General features: G+C 39.9%; 1 protein-coding gene across 1 annotated transcript in view; it reads left to right on the plus strand.

Annotated features, from left to right (window-relative positions):
• Positions 1–17,619, plus strand: part of LOC134137406 (cytochrome P450 7B1) — a 126,339-nt gene extending 108,720 nt beyond the window's left edge. Inside the window, exons 3-6 of the mRNA XM_062570328.1 lie at positions 531–1,127; positions 1,578–1,784; positions 8,049–8,227; positions 12,223–17,619. Coding sequence (XP_062426312.1) covers positions 531–1,127; positions 1,578–1,784; positions 8,049–8,227; positions 12,223–12,519 — 1,280 coding nt within the window. The 3' untranslated portion in view covers positions 12,520–17,619. The remainder of the gene's footprint in view (positions 1–530; positions 1,128–1,577; positions 1,785–8,048; positions 8,228–12,222) is intronic.
• The last annotated feature ends 3,352 nt before the right edge of the window (positions 17,620–20,971 follow it).

The raw sequence follows: 20,971 nt of genomic DNA on the forward strand, positions 1-20,971 counted from the left end.
AACATGTTCCTACTCCCATCCCTCTCTTTCGGTTCCCTCCGTTCAGGTGAAAGGAGTGTGCTCTCTTTCTGCTATTAAAAAAAGAGGCAGTTTTCAAATGCTGCTATGACTCCACATTTATTTTCATGAGTTATACGAGTTTAGTAAGTGATTTATTCCAGAGTGCCACAATTACAGGTCCCCTACTGTTGTCAAAAACAGAAGATGAGTCTACACTGGAATGGCTTCATGCTGGTTTTAGAAGAGCCGTACAAATGTACAGAGGTAAAAATCTGCATCCTGACAAAAGGAATCAATTTTGTCTCTTTTCCAAAGCTAAATAAAACTTGCTACATCTTCCTTTTTTCTTCCTTTTTGTAGTGCAGATTGCTTTACAGATCTTTGCTTTGGGAATTTTTGTGTGTGTTTAGTATGTAACGCAGACATTGGCTACATGTATTTTTTATCACTTCTGAAAGCATCACCAGATTATAAAACTGCTTGTGTCTCTTTTTTTTTTTTTTTTTTTTTTTTCCTTTTCTTCTATTTAGGTAGATATATTACATTTATCATGGACCCATTTCAATATGTCTACGTCATCCGAAATAGCAAGCAACTTGAATTCCATGAATTTGCTAATAAAATGTCTTCCAGAACTTTTGACTACCCAGCCCTGTCTAAAGCAAAATTCCCGGATCTTAAAGAAAACCTTCATAGAATCTACCAGTATCTACAAGGCAAGCCTTTGGATATAATTTCTGACCACATGATGAAAAATCTCCAGGATATACTTGAATGGAAATGCTCACAAGCAACAGATTGGGAAACAGAAAAAATGTACAAATTCTGCTGCTCTGTAATGTTTGAAGCCAGTTTTGTAACACTATATGGAAGAGTTCCTGCTGCAGATGGCCACAAAGTTATTAGTGAAATCAGAGACAAATTTATCAAGTTTGATGCCAGCTTTCCCTATTTAGCTGCAAACATACCAATTGAGTTGCTAGGAGCTACCAAGAGGGTTCGGAAGGAGCTTATACATCATTTTTTACTTCAGAACATGACAAAATGGCTGGGACAGTCAAAAGTGGTCCAAGCCAGACAAGATATATTTGAGAAATATGAGCTGCTCAGAGATTATGACAAAGCAGGTAGGAAACTTATGAATGATTGCTTGTCTAAAATAAAATAATTTACTAGAGACCTTTGAAATAAAAAGGCAAAATGGCGACCTTGAAATTTTTTTATGTTCTTTCTAATTGGCTAATGATAAAATGTTTTACTCTGAAACAACCCTCTATGATAATTGATTTTTTTTTTTTTTTTTGTGCTGAGGTGGTAAAACAAGATACTTAATGGTGATAATGAGAAAGATTATAACTGAGCTGCATTTACTCCCCTTATTTCCCCCACCCCCCCGACATTACATTTCAAACTATTCTCATTAAGCAGAAAATTAGACTTCAGAAGCCTATTGGTCCTCATTAGCATTCACTGATCCTTGGCTGGGTCTGTGTCCTAACATCTTTTAATTAGCACACTGCAAATCTAATCAGTGTAATAAACGCTATTAATCTTCCTTTTCACTTATTTTCTCCCAGCACATCATTTTGCCTTCCTGTGGGCCTCTGTGGGAAACACGATTCCAGCTACATTCTGGGCCATGTATTATCTTCTGCGGCACCCAGAAGCTCTTGCAGCGGTGCGTGACGAGATTGACCATTTGCTGCAGTCAACAGGTCAAAAGAGAGGCCCTACGTATAACATCCACCTCACCAGAGAACAATTGGACAACCTGGTCTACCTAGGTAATTTATTTTTATCTGTTACGAAGAAAAGAGGGTCTCTTCCTGCAAACTCAGTTTATCACTCATTTCTGTTTACTGAGAAGGTGGAGGACACAGCTGCCTAATTGACATAATAACACCAATTTACATCAATTATAAATTATGTAGTTTATAGCTGTAGATACTCTCATTGCATGTAAACATTAAAGCCTAGGTAATTAGCTATGCAAGGTATGCAAAAGGCTAAACCGAAGCTTTGCAATTATTTGAAAAAAAAAAAGTTCATGCCTATTAAATTGTTTGATTCTGAGCATCTGCCGAAGTGTTAATGCATTTCAAATACTTCTGTATGGTACTGCCAAGAAAGACTCTTTCCTAAAACTAAAGTAAGGTAATGTATTTTAACTGCAAATACTTTTTTTTTTCATAAACAGTTTCTTTCCTTTTCTGTCTTTAACAAAACCAAAACACTTTTAAAGCAGACTTCTGTTTAGCTAAGGCTCTGAACAAAATATAGGAAGGTGAAGCTTTACAGATTAGAAAATATGCTTTCAATATTCACAAAACTACCTGGATGCAATATAGTGAGCTCTAAATGAGAGAGCTTGGCCTTCCAATTCTAAATCAGTAGTTCAAATGGCCAGTTGCCATTAGAAGTTATTTTATGTAGGAGCTGGATGGCCTTCACAGCATCAGTTGATGGTTTCATTTCATTTCTTAGTGCACAGGCAATAGCAAAATAGACTAAAATTAGACTAGGTAAGGAGAGCAGAAAATTTTCGTAGCTATTCCTAGCACACAGATACCTAACCTTTAAGCATCTGAAAATATCCGCAGATAGTATTAGTAGGATAGACAACAGCTGAACAAAAGCATAAAGGCTGAAAATTCATTTGATTTTCAATAATAACACCAGCCTCCTGTTAGGACAGAGCTCACGTCTTGCTAGCTCATGGCCTGAGCTGATATTCCACTCTTAAAGAAAGCTGTGTCAAGACAGAGCAGTGGAGCAGTGCAGAGGCACCACTCTTTGGTGGCTGCTTTGGATATAAATAATAACTATTATTCTCCAGGACTGTCTAATGTGGCATGTGCATCAAGACCCTTGTGTTCAAATTTGAATTGATTATCGTAATACAAATCTAAAAGTGACTTTTATTTCGTTAGTTTTTGTTAAAGCATTAATATACTCATATACCATGAGTCCAGTAACCTGGTTTCATCTCGAGTTACAGCTGTTCTGATGAAGATTTACCTCTAATTGATGAAGGATGCTTTTGACTTAGAGGGCATATCTGATGACAAGGATGCTCCTTAGGAATAACCTGACAGTCTAAGTATTTCAGGTGCTTTATAGGAATGTAAGCAAAATGGCTTCACATCCAAGTTAGTAGCCACCTGTAAATAATAAAAAAGAATGTTACCAGCAAAGGAATAGGAGCATCAAGAAGACCAAGAGCAAATTTATTTTGTATCTGCTGACAGAAATTGGAGTGGCAAGAAAAAAAAAAAAAACAAACCCCAAACCACCCCAGAAATGTAGGCATGAGGAAAATGAAAGCATATTTGAATCTGGGACATCCATTTCTCAGGTTTATGTTGTTTAGCCCTTTATAAGTGATGTAGTATGACAAGGAATTTGAGGGGTGACTATTTCATGATTTGTATCCAGTGCTATTAAGGTATCAGATAAAATAGAAGTACCTCACTAAAACTATCTGGTGCAAAATGGTATGAAGTTGGCAATTTACAGCATTAACTGTGTCATCCCCCTGATGCTCCGTAGAATCTTTAAGTACCTTGGAAAAAAATTAATTTATGTGTTGAGGGGAAAGTGCCATATTCTGTCATATAGTATTCTTGTAGCTCTTTTGCTAAATTTTATAATGGTGTTAAAGTGAGTGTGATAGGAACAGAAGCTAAATTTCAATTCTTCTAGCACTTAAGTTATAAAGCACTGGATAGTGTCCCATAATTTAATAAGGTAGAAAGAAGTCTGTACCCTAAATGAATTAAATTCATTGTTCAGTGAAAATGGATGTTTTGTTAATAAATATATACAGGGACAAAGGTGCAAGTTTGCACTGCTTGCTCACCAAAAATTCCCAGTATCTACACTGGCAGCTTTGTGAGAAGGAAGAACATTTTGGGTGACCACTGCCTTTACACTGATAGCATTCTGACCAAAATCTCTGAGGATGAGCTTTTGTCTTTCTTTTCCCCCTCTACCAACCCAGAGCATACAAAATTGGAAATTTGTGTCCCTGCTCTTGAGTAAGACAGACCAGGTGGGATTCTTGTATGTTTATCACCTTGTCATCTCATTCTCCTGTTTTAAGTGTTCTGATTCTCCGTCCTCTTTTTGGCCTACTCTAACAAGAGCCTTTTTTTGGATTCCTCATGCTTTGGAGAACAAGTAAGAATTGCTAAAAAGTTGTTGTTATGATCAGACTCTTTGGGTCTAGGGAACAACATGTCCTGATTTACTTCTAAATTCAAAGTACAGGTATATGATTAAAAGAAAAAAAAAGAAAAAGAATAAAAAAACACTTTCAACCCACCACAAATACTAGTTCTTTTCACAAAATTATGGCCCTGATTTTTTTTCCTTCTGGCTTTTCTAGGGCAGCACTTTTTCTTCTATCTACATAAGACTTTTCCAGAAACCAAAACATATTTATTTGTGTGAGCGGAATAATATACATTATTAGTCACTATGATTCGCAGTGGAGCTCTAACATGGTAAAATACATGAGAATGGTTGTCGGTTTTATGACTGTAATGGAAATGCAAAGGGTAAAGCAGAAATATACTCAGTATTTGTTTAATTTGAGGTGTGATTAGTTAGTTTAATATTAGTTCATTCATTTAGACTGTGATGTATTCTTGCCCCGGGGTCATTGCTGAATTCCAGATATTTCCTGCAAAAAAAGCACAGCTTGAAAAATTGTTTCATGTACATGGAAAGGTAGCAACTCCAAAAGAGCTTAATATAGAGGATATAATTGTAACACAAATGGTAAGCATTAAAATTGTTGCTTGGTTTGAAAATAAATGGCTATATTTTCCTGGAATGGACTGGGCAGCACCATTATAGGTCTTCGTAAGATGCAAATATACTTGTTTTGGATTATCATTTATGTTGGCACACCATGATGCATGTGGCTAAATGACCCACCAAATATTTGCATAGTCAATAGCTATTTTCCTACCATACAATCTAATAATTATAGTACCCTATTACCTGCTATGTGTTAGTATAAAATTAACAATCCATTATGCACAATAAGTTTTATAAAACATTTACAGATAGAGATCATGTTTAATTAAAATTAACTTGTCTGTGAAAGCCAAATGCACTTATGATTCACAATGACCTTTTATTACCTGCAGTCCCTTGTTTTGGCTGGATGATTGACAGCTTGCTGTTTGGCTACCATGTTGTATTTCAGCTGACAAGACTTTTCATTTTAACTCAATTTGCCTGCCTATCACAAGCTGGTGGCAGGCCAGGCTCAAGTCACCCAGCTTTGCCTCAGCAGCTTGCTCTATTTCTCATTAGTACGCATTTATTCAGTGGAAATTGGAAGACAAATGCTTGAAGGCATGTGAACTAAGTATAGCAAATTAGGGTTTAAAGACTGAATATTTATAAGTATATTGAAACAGTTTTTAAAAAAATCTAGAATGAATTGGAAGCTGAGTGCTAGCTTTAGTGTAAGAGAAATGAAGAGAGAAGTGGGAGGATTCTAAGAATAACAATACTATCTCTTCCCCCCCCCCCTTTTTCCCTCTACAAAATATGTAAAATCTCTCTGACAACACCTTATCAAACAACAGCCTGGCTTCTTTATGTAGCGCTTGTACAGTGAAGTTTAGCATCTCGTGTGTGTAAGAAGGGGGGGAAAAATGAGGGTCATGTTCATTTGCTGCTTGGTTATCCCTTGGTATGCTTTAAATTGCCTTGTTTGTTCGGCACTAGCACAGAAACAGATGTTGCTCTACCGTGCTGGATAATTTACTGTACCTCATGGTGCAGAATGGAAGGCCTCCCAAGCTACCCAGCTGGTCTGTCAGCAGCAATGGCTGGTGTCTGCTGAACTATGACAACTGCAAGTAAAGGCTGCGGTTTTATTGTGCCGTTGTCATTCTTTTCAATGTATAGCTCCAGCATTTGTACGGCGCTTGTAGAAAGCTGGCTGCCTGTTTTTTTAATGTCCGCCTGCAAAGCCGTAGAAGCTCCAGTCTCCTTTGTTGATCATAATGTGACTCATTACTTTTGTCATCTAATGATTATCGGCATGATCGCTCAGAGCTAGAGCCAAGCTCGCCTTCCACACATAACTGGTACTGGAAGGTAAAACAGATTTGTCATTTACGATCTGACCGCTAAGCCACACTTTGTGCTCCATTATTGTGATTAACTTCTGCATAAGATGTGCTTGCCCAATTGTCATTTGTGATACGGCGGTGGGCACAGACTGCCATGCTTCCTGGACGGGTGTCAGCCAATAGCGTGGTACCGCATCGCTCGTGTTGCTAAACGTCGACCTGCTCTTTCGCAGCTGCAGCTTAATAATTATTTTTCTTCTCTTCTTTCCCCCCTCCTGCCCTTTCCTCATTTGATTTCTTGCGCGGATGGTGTTGCTACATATGTCAGCTACCATTTTCGAATCGTGGGCTAATGTGGAGTCGTGAGCTTCGTTCTTCGAAGGTCGGAGAGAGCCGAAGAGTTGAGGCTGGACCCTTTCTTTGTACCGTGTAAAGTTTTGTTGCCAGAGCACTGCCAGTTGAAATCTATCGTGTCAGGTGCCTTGTGGCTATCCGCAGTAGAGGCCATATTCTGGAACCAGAGTTCTTTTCTGGCTTCGTCACCAACAAGCCGATTTGACTCTGCCTGATTATAGTAACGAAGGCAGTCCAAAAGAATATGCACAGACTCACTGTACGTCACATTGAATCACGGCGCTGGCCACACAAAGCTGACCGCAGCCTCATTTCTTTAGACAAATGCACGCTTAAGGAAAAACCTCCTGCAAGAAAGCATCCAGGGCCACTTTATTTGCTATGCATGCTGCACCGGATTTAATTTTTAGTGAAAGAACGTTTGTTATTATCTTTTTCAGATGCATCTACACTGGGTAGCTACCATCTCTAATAAACTAACCTTTTGGGTGTGGGGTTACAGTGCCTTCCTGAGCGCTTAGAGAATGTTTAGCTGATCTCACAAAACATAAATACAAACACAAATGGATTATTATGTGAAAATGAAACCTATTTTGGGCCATTTTCACACTGATGATTAGAAGGAATCAAGTCACATATAACAGCACCCATACACGCTGGTGGAAAAATAGTCAGTTTTGATTACAAAGTGAGAGATGCAGCCCTAGACAGGAGCTACATGCTGATATACATGCTATCAGAATGATTTATGCAAATTATGCATATTATTCCCAAAGGAATTCCTCCTCAAACTGCCAGGATAAATTGCCGGAAATTAGCCATAAAATCTGTCGTGCTAGGAGCAAAAGGTGAAGGCCACTGGGAAAGCAAGGACATTCAGCTTCTGGAGCTTTCCAGGATGTGATGGTGGAAATAATAGAAATAACCTTGCCTTCCCTAGTACTGAAAGGATTATATTTTGTTTTCTCTTGGTCAATTAAAAGTGTCTTTCTCTGCTAAAATTACCAGGCAAATAATGAATTGTTTTCATTCACTCTGACCATTATAGACATTATCATTTGGCAACATAGCTCACTGAAAAACAAATAAATAAATTTTAAAATTCTCAGAATGACTACAGAACAAGCAAAATGATTTTCCTAATGTATAGTCCTGCCATTATAGCCAACAGCTTTCGAAAGACAAGCTAAATAGCTCCTTGGATGCTTTGACTGGTATTTGCTTGCAACCTCCAAAATATATGTAAATGTGTAAAGCATTTGTGTCTTTTGATTGTTTTGTTTTCATTGTGATGCCTGAATAAAGGCTCTCCACCCAAAATTCAGTACTGCCTACAGCCGACAAGATTTCTCAGAACTATCAGTGGGAATTACATCGTAATGCTCAGAACTGCAGCTCCCCACCCCCTGCCCCGCGGGACTGTTTATTACCTCCTCATGGTGTCTGGTTTATGTTTTGTTTTGTTTGTGTTTTTTCCTTTTTTTTTCCTTTAGCCTGCCCTACTAAACCTGTCAAGATTCTGTAGCTGTAGCCACATATAACTTCCGATCATCTCCCGTATTTCTGATGCTTCCCCCTTCCACTTTTGTTTAATCGCAGAGAGTGCCCTAAACGAGAGTTTACGGATGTGCTCGTCTTCCATGAACATTCGCGTCAGCCAGGAGGATTTTGTTCTCAAGCTTGAAGGGGATCAGGAAGTCAGTTTGAGGAGAGGAGACTGGGTAGCCCTTTACCCTCAGATTTTGCACATGGACCCCGAGGTCTATGAAGACCCTAAGGTAAACATTCAGCTGGTGCTACTCTTCCTACTTCAGGCACATTGCAGCAGCCAGGCCTTCTGTGATAGTTTTCTTTTCTTTTTCTTTTTTTTTAACTGCTGTTCCTTCTTGTGGAACAAATCTTCCTACTTTCAGATATATTTTCTAGGGCCCTACAGGTCAAAGGATTCATGGCCTGAAGAGAGAAACATGGTGATGAGACTGACTGCCACTGCTTTCAAGGGAATTGACATTTGCACGTTGACTACCATAAACTTTAGGCTAAATGTGGGTTTTGTGTGGCGGTGGATCATTTGATACCCAAGGAATGCTGAATAATAGAAGGTGTTTTAAATACCAAATAATGTGGGCCATTTAGCTAAGTGTCCGAAAGCATCATTGACTCTCTGAAGCCCGGTAATAGCAGTGTCTTATTGAGCTGTATGCTTTTTCACCTCTCTTCAAAATGGGTCTTCCTGACCCCTTCCTGATCAATTAGGATAGTGGTACGAACTTGAGACTGTAAAGCTGTTGCTCTGCAGTGAAGCTCTGAGGATAGTTGTGTCATCTCCGTGTATTTTCTTCTGAAGCTTGAGTTAACGACTATCAGAGATTCAAAATTAATCCACCCTGCCTCAGCCTTATATGGCTTCTGAAGTTCACTACCTACCTGTAAATTGGGTAGTCCTAGTCTCCAGTAGGCTGTTCCGCATGATTGTGGTTCTCACAATGGGGTGCCATATAGGAAATGAGATTGTATAAAATGGGGCAATTAAATGTCTCCTCTTCCTGAGAGGTAAGAGTTTATGTTCATCTCCATTCAGATCATCGCCGTTTCTCTAAGCAAGCAGCTGTCTCCCAAACATACTGATTTCAATACTTGTTGCTTGAACCGAAAGGCATTTCAGACCACAATTCTGCTTTGGAAACTGCAGTGGGCTTGTTTACATGTTTATAGAAAACGCATTTTAGAGTCTTTTCTTCCTGAAGCTCTTCTTTTCAGTAATCTAAGAATAAAGATGTGCATATGGAGTTGCAGAGGAAAGACTAGATTCAAATGCTTCGTCAGTGCACGATAGCATCTTGTTGCACAGGAATGCCACTGGAGTCAGTAAGAGGAGGTGTGGAGTGTGTAGGAGTCAGTAGGAGTTAAGCATAGTTGTAGGTATGAACACAATAGCCACAAAAATGGAAATCATATCAAGTAGGGCTCCACTCTCTGTACCCCACTCAAAAAGGAAGACAAGGCTGTTGAGAAAATTAATGTTGTAAAAAATAATCCATATATTGGCAAATAGTTGATTAATATTTTGTTCTGAAAAAGTAACAAGTAACAAATAAGCTTTTTCACATTTTATTCTTAACACTTTATTTTGGAGGACATTATTAATTGTCAGAAGTCCATCTGTTTAGGTCCTAGACCAAAAGCATCAGTGTGGTAACTGATCCCGTCCCTTACTCAATAATTGCCAGAATATATTAGCATATTTCCATTGCTTGAATATATCTGCTTAGTATCAGCTCTACTCAGCTTTCACAGTACAGCTTTAGTTCATATATTTTATCTTTTTGATAGTGAATGAGCAATCCACACATTGCGGAGTACATTGATTTCAGCACATGGGCCCTCTCGAAAAGTGGGGAAATCACTGTTCTGTTTGGTTCTTAAAATATGCAGTGTTCTTTCAACAGTAACTACTGAGGATCAGATAGAAATGGAGATTGAATTTTTTGAAAGGTGCAGTCTTGAGCTTGTCATGTATTTAGGGAAAACTTTCCTGGGAAAACAGGCAGCTTGACGAGATAATTTTGCAGCAATGCTTTTCTCCTGAGTACATAAATTTAAGTTCAAGCCATCTTCTGCTCTGGCACGGTATTGTAAAAGCGTAAGCAGATATTGGTAACCCTTTTTTTGCACTCAAAACCTAAATAAAAAAGTCAACTTTCTATAAAGTGGATAGGTGAACCTCTAAATCCAACTAGATTTGCAGAGCTCAGTAAATGAATTTTACAGTTCCCAAACAATGAATTATCTGTGCAGGACACCTTACATGGTAGCTTCCCAAACAAAGCTGAGTAAAAGATGTGACAAAGGTAGGTTTATACCAATCACATGAGACTGCTTGATTTTCATAATATCCTTAGCAGGCCATCCACTCAGAGCTTTGCCTCCTGTTCCTTCTTCAGCGCTTTCACCTTTTCCCCACCATCATCCACGCTCTGTTTTCCACAAAGACCTCTGTACATACCTGAGAGTTCCTTTGTTGTCAGAAATAAGTCCTTCTTTAGAAGCCAGATCCCTGACTAAATAAAAATTACCAAATCCTGCTGGGTTTGATAACAAAAGCATGAGTTTGATGTGACTGTTTTCACTGGCTCCATTCGCATGTCATACTTTTTTCTGTTTTTCAAGTTCCTTAGACAGCAGGCTTTTTTAAAATCAATTTCAACTCTCAGGTGGCTCATAAGAATCCGAGAAGGCATAAGGTTTGGTCCAGGATGTGTACCACAGTCCTTAGCAGCTCCAGACACAAGGAGTTCACCTTTTGGAAATGTTCCAGTGAAGTGAAGAGCTCTTTTTTTTTAAGCTATTACAGTTCATATTTAGCAGAGCTTTTTTAGATCAGCAGGATTTACATTTTAAAAAGTGAATCATTTTTAAGGAAGAGATGGTATTTTGAGCTTTCATTTGTTACTGTGTTACTTCAAATGGAAGTAATAACTTTCCAGAAAAAAAAAATGGCATGCTTCCTCTTGGCTGAGATGCTCAAAGAAACTGAAAATAATTACTTCTCAGTGGAAACACACATCAACTTCATGGAAAATCCGTGCTGCTGCCATTTAGAGAAACAGACTCCTGGTCTTCAACACACCAAGTTACATCCCCTCTGGTGCACCTTGTACTTATTCCCCCGTGAAATTTGTTCTCATAAGCCACCTCTCCTGCCACTGTTTTCCTCAACAGCAAGACCTTCAGTACAGGGTTTTCAGAGCCTTTAATTAATGGTAGATCACTATCAGTGTGTGGTTTGGGATTTTTTTTTTCCTATGTTTTGTTTTTTAATCAGTTGAGGTGGTTTCTGTTTGACTGACTTGTTCCCAGCCAGCTCCAAATGGCTGGTGCTATAGCAGATGTATGCAAAGCAGGACAAATGCTAATGAGTGACCATAAACAAGAAGTGTCTGTCATTTTTATTCAAAGCATGCAGGAGGATTTTATAAGTGGTTAATTTGCTGTTGACTGAGTGAGGATTGCCAGATCTCCTTCATTCAAAAACATGGATTATCCCTAAACAGGGATCCTGCTATTAGAAAATCATCACTAGGATTTTATGGAACCTAAAAATGTATTGAACCTGAGTTACAAGCACAACTTCAAGCCTTACTTGAAAAAAAAGATATTCTTTATAATGGTCATTCACTAGCAATTTGAAGGTCAGATGTGGCAAATTAAGCAACAACCATATCCAACTGAAGGGAAATTTGATTGCAAGGTATCAAGACTGATTTTTGAATAATCTGCACCACTGGGTGCAGAAGAAGGATAGATTTTGCTGTACCTCGCAAGAATAGGATAAATGCAGTGCATTAATTTATTCGTAGGCATTAGCAGAATTTGGTAGATTGTTCTTATTCATGATGTATGTACCAAACTGAGTGCATATGATGCTTTACAAGAAAATTGTCCTTCCACTAAGGTTCATTGTCCCTGCTACAAAGCGGTCAAAACCTAATTACAATCAATACAGGTCAGACATTCAGTGGATGAGATGTGGAAGTTGAAGGAGCCTAGTGTAAAAGGCTAAGCTAAGTAAGTGGATTTAAGGAGTGTTGCAGGGAAGATAATGTGAGTTAATGAAACTTGAGGGAACCAACTAAAGAGGAGAAGCTGTCAGCTCCTTGTCTTCCTCTTTATGGTATTTTTCTGGCTTTTAGAAACATTACCATCACACAAACAAAGCAACTCATGTAACTGTTTTGTTACCTATTGCTCTCTCTCTCCCTTTTGTTTTCAGGAATATAAGTTTGATCGTTACATAGAAAATGGCAAGAAGAAAACCACATTCTACAAAGCAGGAAGAAAACTGAAATATTTCCTAATGCCCTTTGGCTCTGGGATCAGCATGTGTCCAGGGAGATTCCTTGCAATGAATGAAATTAAGATGTTTCTTTTCTTGCTTTTGTCTCATTTTGATGTAGAACTGGTGGAAAACAAAGCTGTCAGACTTGACAACAGTCGTATGGGCCTTGGTATCCTCCTCCCAGACATGGATGTTGTCTTTCGTTACAAGCTAAGGTCATTAGGAAAGTGAGCAGCTGCCTATGTGCCTTCCATTAACCTCAGTGCTTGCTCTGTTTCCTCACTCTGTTTTTTATTTTAGAGAATATTTGCTCTTCCCTCTCTACTTTTGTCTCCTTCCTGTTTGTTTTTAAGGAGAAAAGCCCTTGGACTGAGGGTAGATGTCACATGCTGGGACATGCAACCTCCATTTGTCCTGCTGAGTTCATAGTGAAGTGAGATGACTAGAGCTGGGCTGACTAAATAGCCCAGTGTGCCTCCACGAAAGGTCCCCATATTCTCAGACATGAGCCGAGTAGGATTTTCAGGGAGGTTGGCCTCAAGCTGAATCCAAGTTGTGTATATGGGAAACGTTGTTCAGCAGCTGTTTCTGGGGAACCGCTTAGGCTCCCTGGAAACTTGACAATTCAAGTACACTGCAGACGTCCTTTGAGCCAAAAGGCCTCATTCCTTAACAGGGGCTACCTCTTTTTATATTAAGAGGTCCCATATACCTTACCATCTGGGTGCTTCACTGCATCTGCTCAAAGAAACATAATAGCAAGAAAGGAGAAACTTAGAAAATTCTGTATGGTGGCTTACCCTCTGGAAGGAAAGAGTTTGTAATAATCATTGTCCTAACTTTTTATTTACTCTGTTCCCTTCATGGACCTAAGTGTCTATAGTCCTTAGTTGGGAGATGCAATGGAAGCTATATGGGTAGGGGGCATGATTTTCAAGAGTGACCTTCTGGGAACATATCTCTGGTGTCAGTGATATGTGCTGAGGGTGAACACTTTGTGCAAAGCAAAGAAATTAAAATGTGTGATTTTCTTTTTTCTATGGTCCATTAAAGTTAGAGTGGAGGTTCTGTTGATTTTAATGGATTCTGTATCAAGCCTAAATTATCTATTTTGGCTTTTGAGCCATAAAACTAAACTCTTCAGGGAGAAAATATATGAGCCTGTTTGAAATGATGCTATCATCTCAAAAATTACCTTCTATTTATCTTACTGTTTTACTAGTAACATGTCTGTTTATTTTGACAATTTCTTGTGTTTGTTAGTTTCTCCAAAAAAAGCAAAAGAATGACAGAGGTCTTAAAGGACAAGTGTGGTATCTAAAACTACTTTTTAATATTGTTTTAATGTGCCTGAGTTATGCATAGGCAGAGTGGTCTAGCCTATGTTTGCATTGTCTGCATTATCTGCCTACAGATTGGAAGGTTGTCTGCATCAGTAGTTCTTGATGGAGATGACCTTCCTTAAGTCTTTAGTTCAATATTCTTGATGGTTTAAGGGGATTGGGGGAAAGACAAACATAAAATAATTTGAGTGAATTTGTCTTAATGCAAGATTTTAGTCATCTAAAAGCCAAACTACCCTCCTCATCACAATGAGCTAAGGTGATTGACACCTTTTTTCCTGGAATTTTTAACATCTTTTAGGGTTGCATGACCTGGACAATAAATTAAATGCAAGAAGATCTAAAGTCCTATAATACCTAGTAAAGTCTTATAATACCTCCACATCAACTGCATTACACTTCCTATTGAGGCTTCATACCTTCTTCAAAAATGACCTTCTTTGGGGCCAAAATCTGAGCAAGTAAAAACCCTAGGCAGTCATAGAATTTAGTTGTGTACTGACTGCACAGCGTCCTTGACTGGCTTGCTTTTTTCATAAATTAATTTACTAGTGTGTAGGCTATAAGAAGATCTTTAGATCTTTAGACCCAGTTTCTGTTCCCAGCCATCACTTCAGAGTCTGGTGAGGATTCTCTTGGCTGTCCAGTCTCAATTTGCCAAGATGATAATTGTGGTGGGAGAGTAGCCATGTCAGTGGGCTTCATCCTGTGTTCCCAAAAATCCTGTGGTTTGGATGTGCCAGCAAAAGGTGTGCCCACACAACCAGCCAATGAATAATAATGCTATACATGAACAAGACTTCTCCTTATGCTCCCAAGTATACAGTCATCACCCATAGAAGTTAGCCTTAGAAGAAAGATGAGCAGTCACTGCAAGAGAAGGTTAGTTTGGCTAGTGAACCCTTAATCTATTCTGTGCCAGGATTTGCATTTCTCTAAATAGCTAACTAGCCATGGAAGTGTTGCAGCTACCTGAATGTGAGTTCAGATTTGCCTATAGATGCTGACTGAATTGCTGGCTTATCTGGAGTTGGAGTGGCCAAAAGCACTCAATGCACTCAAATGTTCTCAGTGCTTGCTGAACAAGTCATTGAAAAAAATCACCTTTTCCAGAATTTTGTTGCTTGCACTGCTGCCTTTTTGGGGTGCTGTGCATTGATGCTGTCAGAAGCATGGTGCTCCAAAAAAGCCCCTGACACTCTATTCAGTGCAAAGGACATGGACCTCTGAAAACTTTGGCTTGACACATCTTTACCAGTGGATAATCAGTGTCACTAGCTAACTTAGAGAATGGTGAACTGAAATTTCCTGTTCCTTAGTCCTGCATTTCTTTTAAAATGGGAAATTTTACTCATTTCTAGAGCACTTGATGGCCTTTCGGTGAAAACTGCTGTTCATTACTAAGAATTATTTGTTATTATTTGTGTCTAAGACCATTCAGTTATTCATGTAAAGCACATACGCTAAATAAGCATCAGTAGAAAGGCTTTCAGAGACTGGCACAGCCACATTCCAAGTCCTCAGAGGAGAAAATTGTGTTTTTGTGAGATATATTGGATGAACATTTTCATATATAATATCAATAATGTCTACAGTGTTGGAGTATACTTACATTAAATGGGCTTTGCAGTTGATTAAATGCCTTAACTTTGCTTCAACATTTAATCAACTGCAAAACCTGATTAGTGCCTTGTGCCATAGAATAAAAATTTGTTTTTATACAGAGATTCTTGTATTCAAGTTAGTCACTGCTCTAGTTACTCTGAAGGTAAGCACAAGATCTATTCTGTACTCAACCATAGCTCACAATCCAGTTTGGACATTAGAAGCTGTTTTTATTGAGAGAAGAAAAGTTGATATCATTACACTGTTGACTGTATTACATTATTGCTTAAATGTAAGCTGTAAAATGTCTCATGCCACAGTTATGGTAAATCTTTCTTTGGCATCCGACTTTGAAACAAACCTGAAGCAACTGCAAAAATAACAGTAGGTATTTGTTTTAAACATGACTTTTTTGTAATTATATTCTATTTTTAGGATTTTGAATAAGAATATCACAGGCTGCTGCATAATTTAGTAGGACGTAATGGGACTCTGCCAAAAATACATGCAAATTCTTAGTAATTTCAGATTAATTGCTGATCAGTTTGTATAGTATCTATTTTGAAATTAAAAGAAGAGCTAAGTTATCTCCAAACTATCAAATTCAATCTGTAGGCACACATTCATTTAAGAAAAGTGTCAGAACTTTTACCGGAAGTTGAAGGAAAGCTCCATGAGAGCACTTAGAGGTCATCCATTAGGGTTGGGGGTGCACTCTTTTCACCACACAAGAAACAAATCAGATTAGTCAAACTTTAAACAAAGCAAGACCTGCAGAGGTTGTCCCATAACTGTGCCCCATGCTGCATCAAGAATCTAGAAAATGTCCTGGTAGATTTGCTACCAACCAATGCTGCCAACATCCCTAACTTAGGGCTTGCGTAGCCTATCTGCAGTAGAGTAAGCCTCACCCTCTCTTCAAAGTCATGTATGCGAGAGCAGGATAGAGGAAGTGGTAGGACTGTTTTTCCTTCTGGATTGTCTGCTTGGCAGCTGAGTGGGTGACTCATTTGGAGTTAGCAGCTGCTCTGACCAAGGATGAGTTTGTGCAGGGGGAGCAGGTAGCGAAAGGCGCATGGTGCTGGTGTCCTGCTCAGCAAGCCAAAGCAGCTCAGAGGCATGAGCAGGCCAGTCCCCAGAGGCAGAGAGGTTGAAGCCAAGCTGAGGGGGTTGGTTTAAGCCAAGCTGACGCAACATGCTGCGCAGAAGTGGAATGCCGTGTCTGTAGGTTTGTTTCATGACATAGGGAGCTTTGGATGGTGTCCTCTGCCACAGACCCCAGGAGTGACAAGCTCTTTGTATCAGTCACCAGGGTGCCCAGGTGGCAAAATCGTCTAAGCAGAGACTTCTGTGCGGTTTGCAAGCTGCCATTGGTGCTGCAGGGGTGGAGTGGGGGAGACAGGCAGGCCAATTGCTTCTTCATCGCTCCTTTGACCTTCAGAAGCAGGAGCTCCCTGCAAGCCCAGAAGTGCTGGGCTATTTCATCTGCAGGCAGAGCAGGCATAGCCTGGGCTGTTTTGTAGGTCAGTGCAGAGGAGCATGCAAGTGCCCCTTGGATTCCTCTGGTGTTCTTCTAATGAAATAGTGCACTGACTGATTTAAAAAAACTTGGCTGGTCAGTACCAATCTCTTACAGTAAGCTGTCACTGCCTATAGCTATAATGGTATTTCCTTGTGTTATTGAAAAAATGGATATAATAATAATAAAAAAGATGTACTAAGCCAATGCAGCCATTTATAGGACCTGAAAAGACATTTTAAGTGATTTCCTTGTGAACGGATGTGAATACTAAAATGTGATTTTTTTTAAATTTTAATTTACAGATGTATGTGCTCCATTTTCATGCAGGTGTTTGGTACTACTGTAAGCTGTTGTAAGCTATCTTTTATCAAACTATACTCAAAAGACTGACAGCTCAAAAGATCATATTAATCTGCATGTACCTGTTCATGAATTAGGCTTCCCCATTTGTCATATGTCCTAATGTACTAATACAGAACCATGTAAGAGGTGTTTAGCTTACAATTTTGAGCCAGTCACATGTCATTGTTATCAGCATTGATATTCTTATGAATAACTACTGGCCTATGAATTTCACTTTTAAAATTACAAATGATCATTTATTTCATTATTATTGTACTTTCTGACTTTCAAAAGATTGTGAATAGCTCTTAACTGTGCAAGTTGACATTATGTATATGGATGAACAACGAATGGGTTTTCCTTTAATAGTTAGTGTCCATCATTAAGGCTCTTAGTTCAGATAAGGTATATTGTGAATTTCTGAGCAAGAGTATTTAAACTTCATTATTTCAGTAATCTAACATCTTAAATGAATTTTGTATTTCAAAGACACAATAAAATTGAATATATCTATTTTAATATTGAATGACTGCCCATGGTGTTTTTTCCCACCTTACATTTACACTTTTCTTGCAGATTCACAACTATTGCTTTAATTTTTAAATGATTTATTCAGCATATGGCATTTTTGTGTTGCTTAATCTTGAAAGGTATTTCCGTAAGGCAAAAAAAAAAAAAAAAAAAAAAAAAAAAAAAGCATTTAATTCAACACTGGCATGTAGCAACTCCCTTGAATATGGGAAATGATCAGGTCTGTTTTTACCCCCACCAAACTTAAGCTATTTTTAACAGAGGAGAAAGACTTCTAACATTCTTATCATACTTTTCAAAATTAGTATAAAGATTTGAAATCCAGCACTGATCTTCAAAGATGAGTCTTAGGCTTTACCTTCTCCTTTTGCAAGGAGCTACAAGATGTACTACCTGGTGTAAAATGTTCTGTCCTCTTAGATTATCCACTTTAAAAAAGGAAAAATGAATGAAAATTGTTGCAATATGTAGCACTGCACTAGTAAAAGCACAACTTAGGTTTTCTAACACTATAGCTGCTGAATTCTACCAGTACCTATTTAGTAGGAAGGTTGTACTCCAAAGAGATCACTGTTTCTTCATTCTTCGTGCAGAAAGGTTTGTCAGGTATGTCTGTGAGGTTTGCTGAAGATGCATCTTAGAAAGCACAAATCTGCATTTGATATATTTTGGTAAATTTGTGTTTCACTTTGTAATTTTAACTCCAGATTATTTTAAAAAGTTGCTGGAAAATATGAATAAAAAGTGGCATTATTTGTGAAGTTTTCCTGAAGGGTACATTTTTTTGAGTAAACTTTCCTTGATGATCTGAAGGATAGCTTTGTGGGGGAATTAGTAGTAGCTCCTAACACTGAATTTTATCTAATATTTGTGTTGAAGCACTAGATGCTTTCTTGAAGTTACTTAAATTGCATTGTATTTTAACATTACTTGAGACATCAATTTATGCATGACATATGCTTAACTTATAGAGCTATTTAACTCCCAAAGCATAGAAAGTGAATTAGCTCTTTCTGTGTATAGCCTAAACCTGACCGTGCATCATAGATAGTCATGTCCTGCTAACCACAGCACATAAGAAAAAATGGATCTAATTACAAAAAACACCATTTAACACTACAGCTTGTAAAAGTATTCTGATTCTTCAGTTAATGCATATGTTTATAAATAGTAGTATGAAAATTGTTTGCTGCATGTAAAGAAGCATATAAAATATAAAATTTTGTATTTTAATTTGAAAGCAAAGAATTAAAATGTATTGGGATGTTTATCAGGTAATCCTCAGTACTATATCTGTGCAGCTTTTGCTATGCAGCAGGCTTCCCTAGGATCTCAAGTACTGAGGTTGTGTGAACGCGTCATTTGTAACAGCAGAAGTATGCTGGTCTTCAAAACTGTTTACACAAAAAATAAGCAGTTAACTAAGATAAGTCTAAGCTTCACCTATTTCTACTATGAGCATTGCGATGTTATAGCTTGCAGAATTTTGTTAAACTGACTTTGACACTCTTGGCTTTTATCTTTTTTAAACGGCAATGAGAGTACAGCAAAGTTGGGGGGAAGTATAGTTTCTGAGTACTGCAATGTAAAAGGCAGTAAGTGCACGCCCCGAGATGAAATTTGATAATACTTTTTTTGTGTCAGTTCATCTTCCAACTACATCTTTCCTCCAAATAGTTTAGTTGCTAACCTCGTGCAAGCAGCAAGTCTTTTCTCATCTCGTTTCCATTTTGTGAGCCAATGAACAGGACTGTCTTCCAAATGCGTTTTTCCAGTTGCCTTCCAAAAATGAAATCTTTCAGCAGAGCCTCGCAGCACAGGCGGCGCAGGTGACTGCCGCTCCTCGTCGCCGAAGACGGGAGCGGCGGAGGTGGATGGGCATTAGCCGAGCTCTGCGGCGCTGACGCCCCAGCGGGGCAGGTGCTCGGGGCTGCAGCCCCCGTGGGGTGGCCCCGGCTATGGGGGAATAGGGGGGGGCAGCGCTGCCGGCTGCGCCCCGGCGGGTCTCCCCGCGGCCGCGGCAAGGGGCCGCGTTGCTCCGCGCTCCCCGCGGGCTCCCGGCTCGGAGGGCTCCCAGCTCCTCGCGCTCCCTGCAAAAACGCGGAGGGGAGGAGGGGGAGCTGGGGGAAGGCTCCTGTCTCCCCTTCCCACAAGCATCCCACGCTCCGAGGGATGCCGGAGTGGCACAAGGGGACAGGACCCCCGGGAGGTTTCCTTACGGACCCGTCTCAGTCACTTAACACTTTGTTCGGCGGAGAGAAGAAGGGTTGCTCTGGAAAGGCGATTGTTTGCCCCTAATCCTCAATTATGAGGATTTTTAAATAGTATTAGAGGGGCAATCTGTTCTGCAACTTCTTGGAAGAAAGAATTGTTGATTTAGATAAGCACTGATCCCTTCAATGTTTGATGAAGACGTTAATTTATGGTTGTCTAGCAGTTTATGGCTGTCATTAGATTTTCAGGTTTGTCTCTTTTCGAAATGTATCTTTCTTTTTATTTTAATCCGAGACAATTATGTAAGAAAACAGTTATGTTTGATCTAAAATGCATCATTTTGCTATAGCATTTCGAATTATTCACAGATCATAGTTCTTAGATGTGCATATATGAATTTAAAAATACAGCAGTAAAGTGCTTGAAACAGACCATAAATTTGCTTCATATTTTATTGCACGTCTCTGAATCAGGTTGAGAGGACAAGGGCAACTAGGGGCTTGGGGAAGGATTTAACTCTTCTAGAGGCTCGAGAACCAGACCGGTTCCCTTTACAAATCCCCTCCAATGCGCTTCGGAGGGGACAGCACGACGACGCGGAGCTGATGAGTGACCACGGGGAAATGGGGCTGGCTGCAGCCTTTTGCTCATTTAGCAGATGTCCCTTCTACGGTGTGACCGACGGCCAGGAGTTACCGTCGGTGCCCGAGTCACGCCCGGAGCCGGGCCGGGGCAGCGGGCTCCCGCCTGCCTCCTGTCCCGGGCGGGGTAGCACCTCGAAGCGGCGGGCAGGGATGCGACTGCATGAGCGGCTTAACCCCTGCTGCGCCCGAGTAAGCGACGCTCAGTATTTAATAGGAAGGAGGAAGAGCCAGGGTTAAACCTCCAATGGGCTCTGGTAGCTCCAGAGCCCAGCAGCAATCCGCCGGCAGCAGCCAGGGCGCAGGGAGATGCTCCCTGCTCCGCCGAGTCTGTCCGGCCTCTGCGAACGGGGAGGGAGGGAGGGAGGCAGCGGCGCCCACGCGCGCCCGGCCCCGCGGAGCGAGGAGGCGGCCCGACCGGGCCGGGGGCCGGGCCGGAGCCGGGGCTGAGCCGAGCGCCGCTTCCCCAAAGTTGTGCTCCGCTG

This window comes from Rhea pennata, chromosome 2, assembly GCF_028389875.1.
Source record: "Rhea pennata isolate bPtePen1 chromosome 2, bPtePen1.pri, whole genome shotgun sequence".
Lineage (NCBI taxonomy): Eukaryota > Metazoa > Chordata > Aves > Rheiformes > Rheidae > Rhea > Rhea pennata.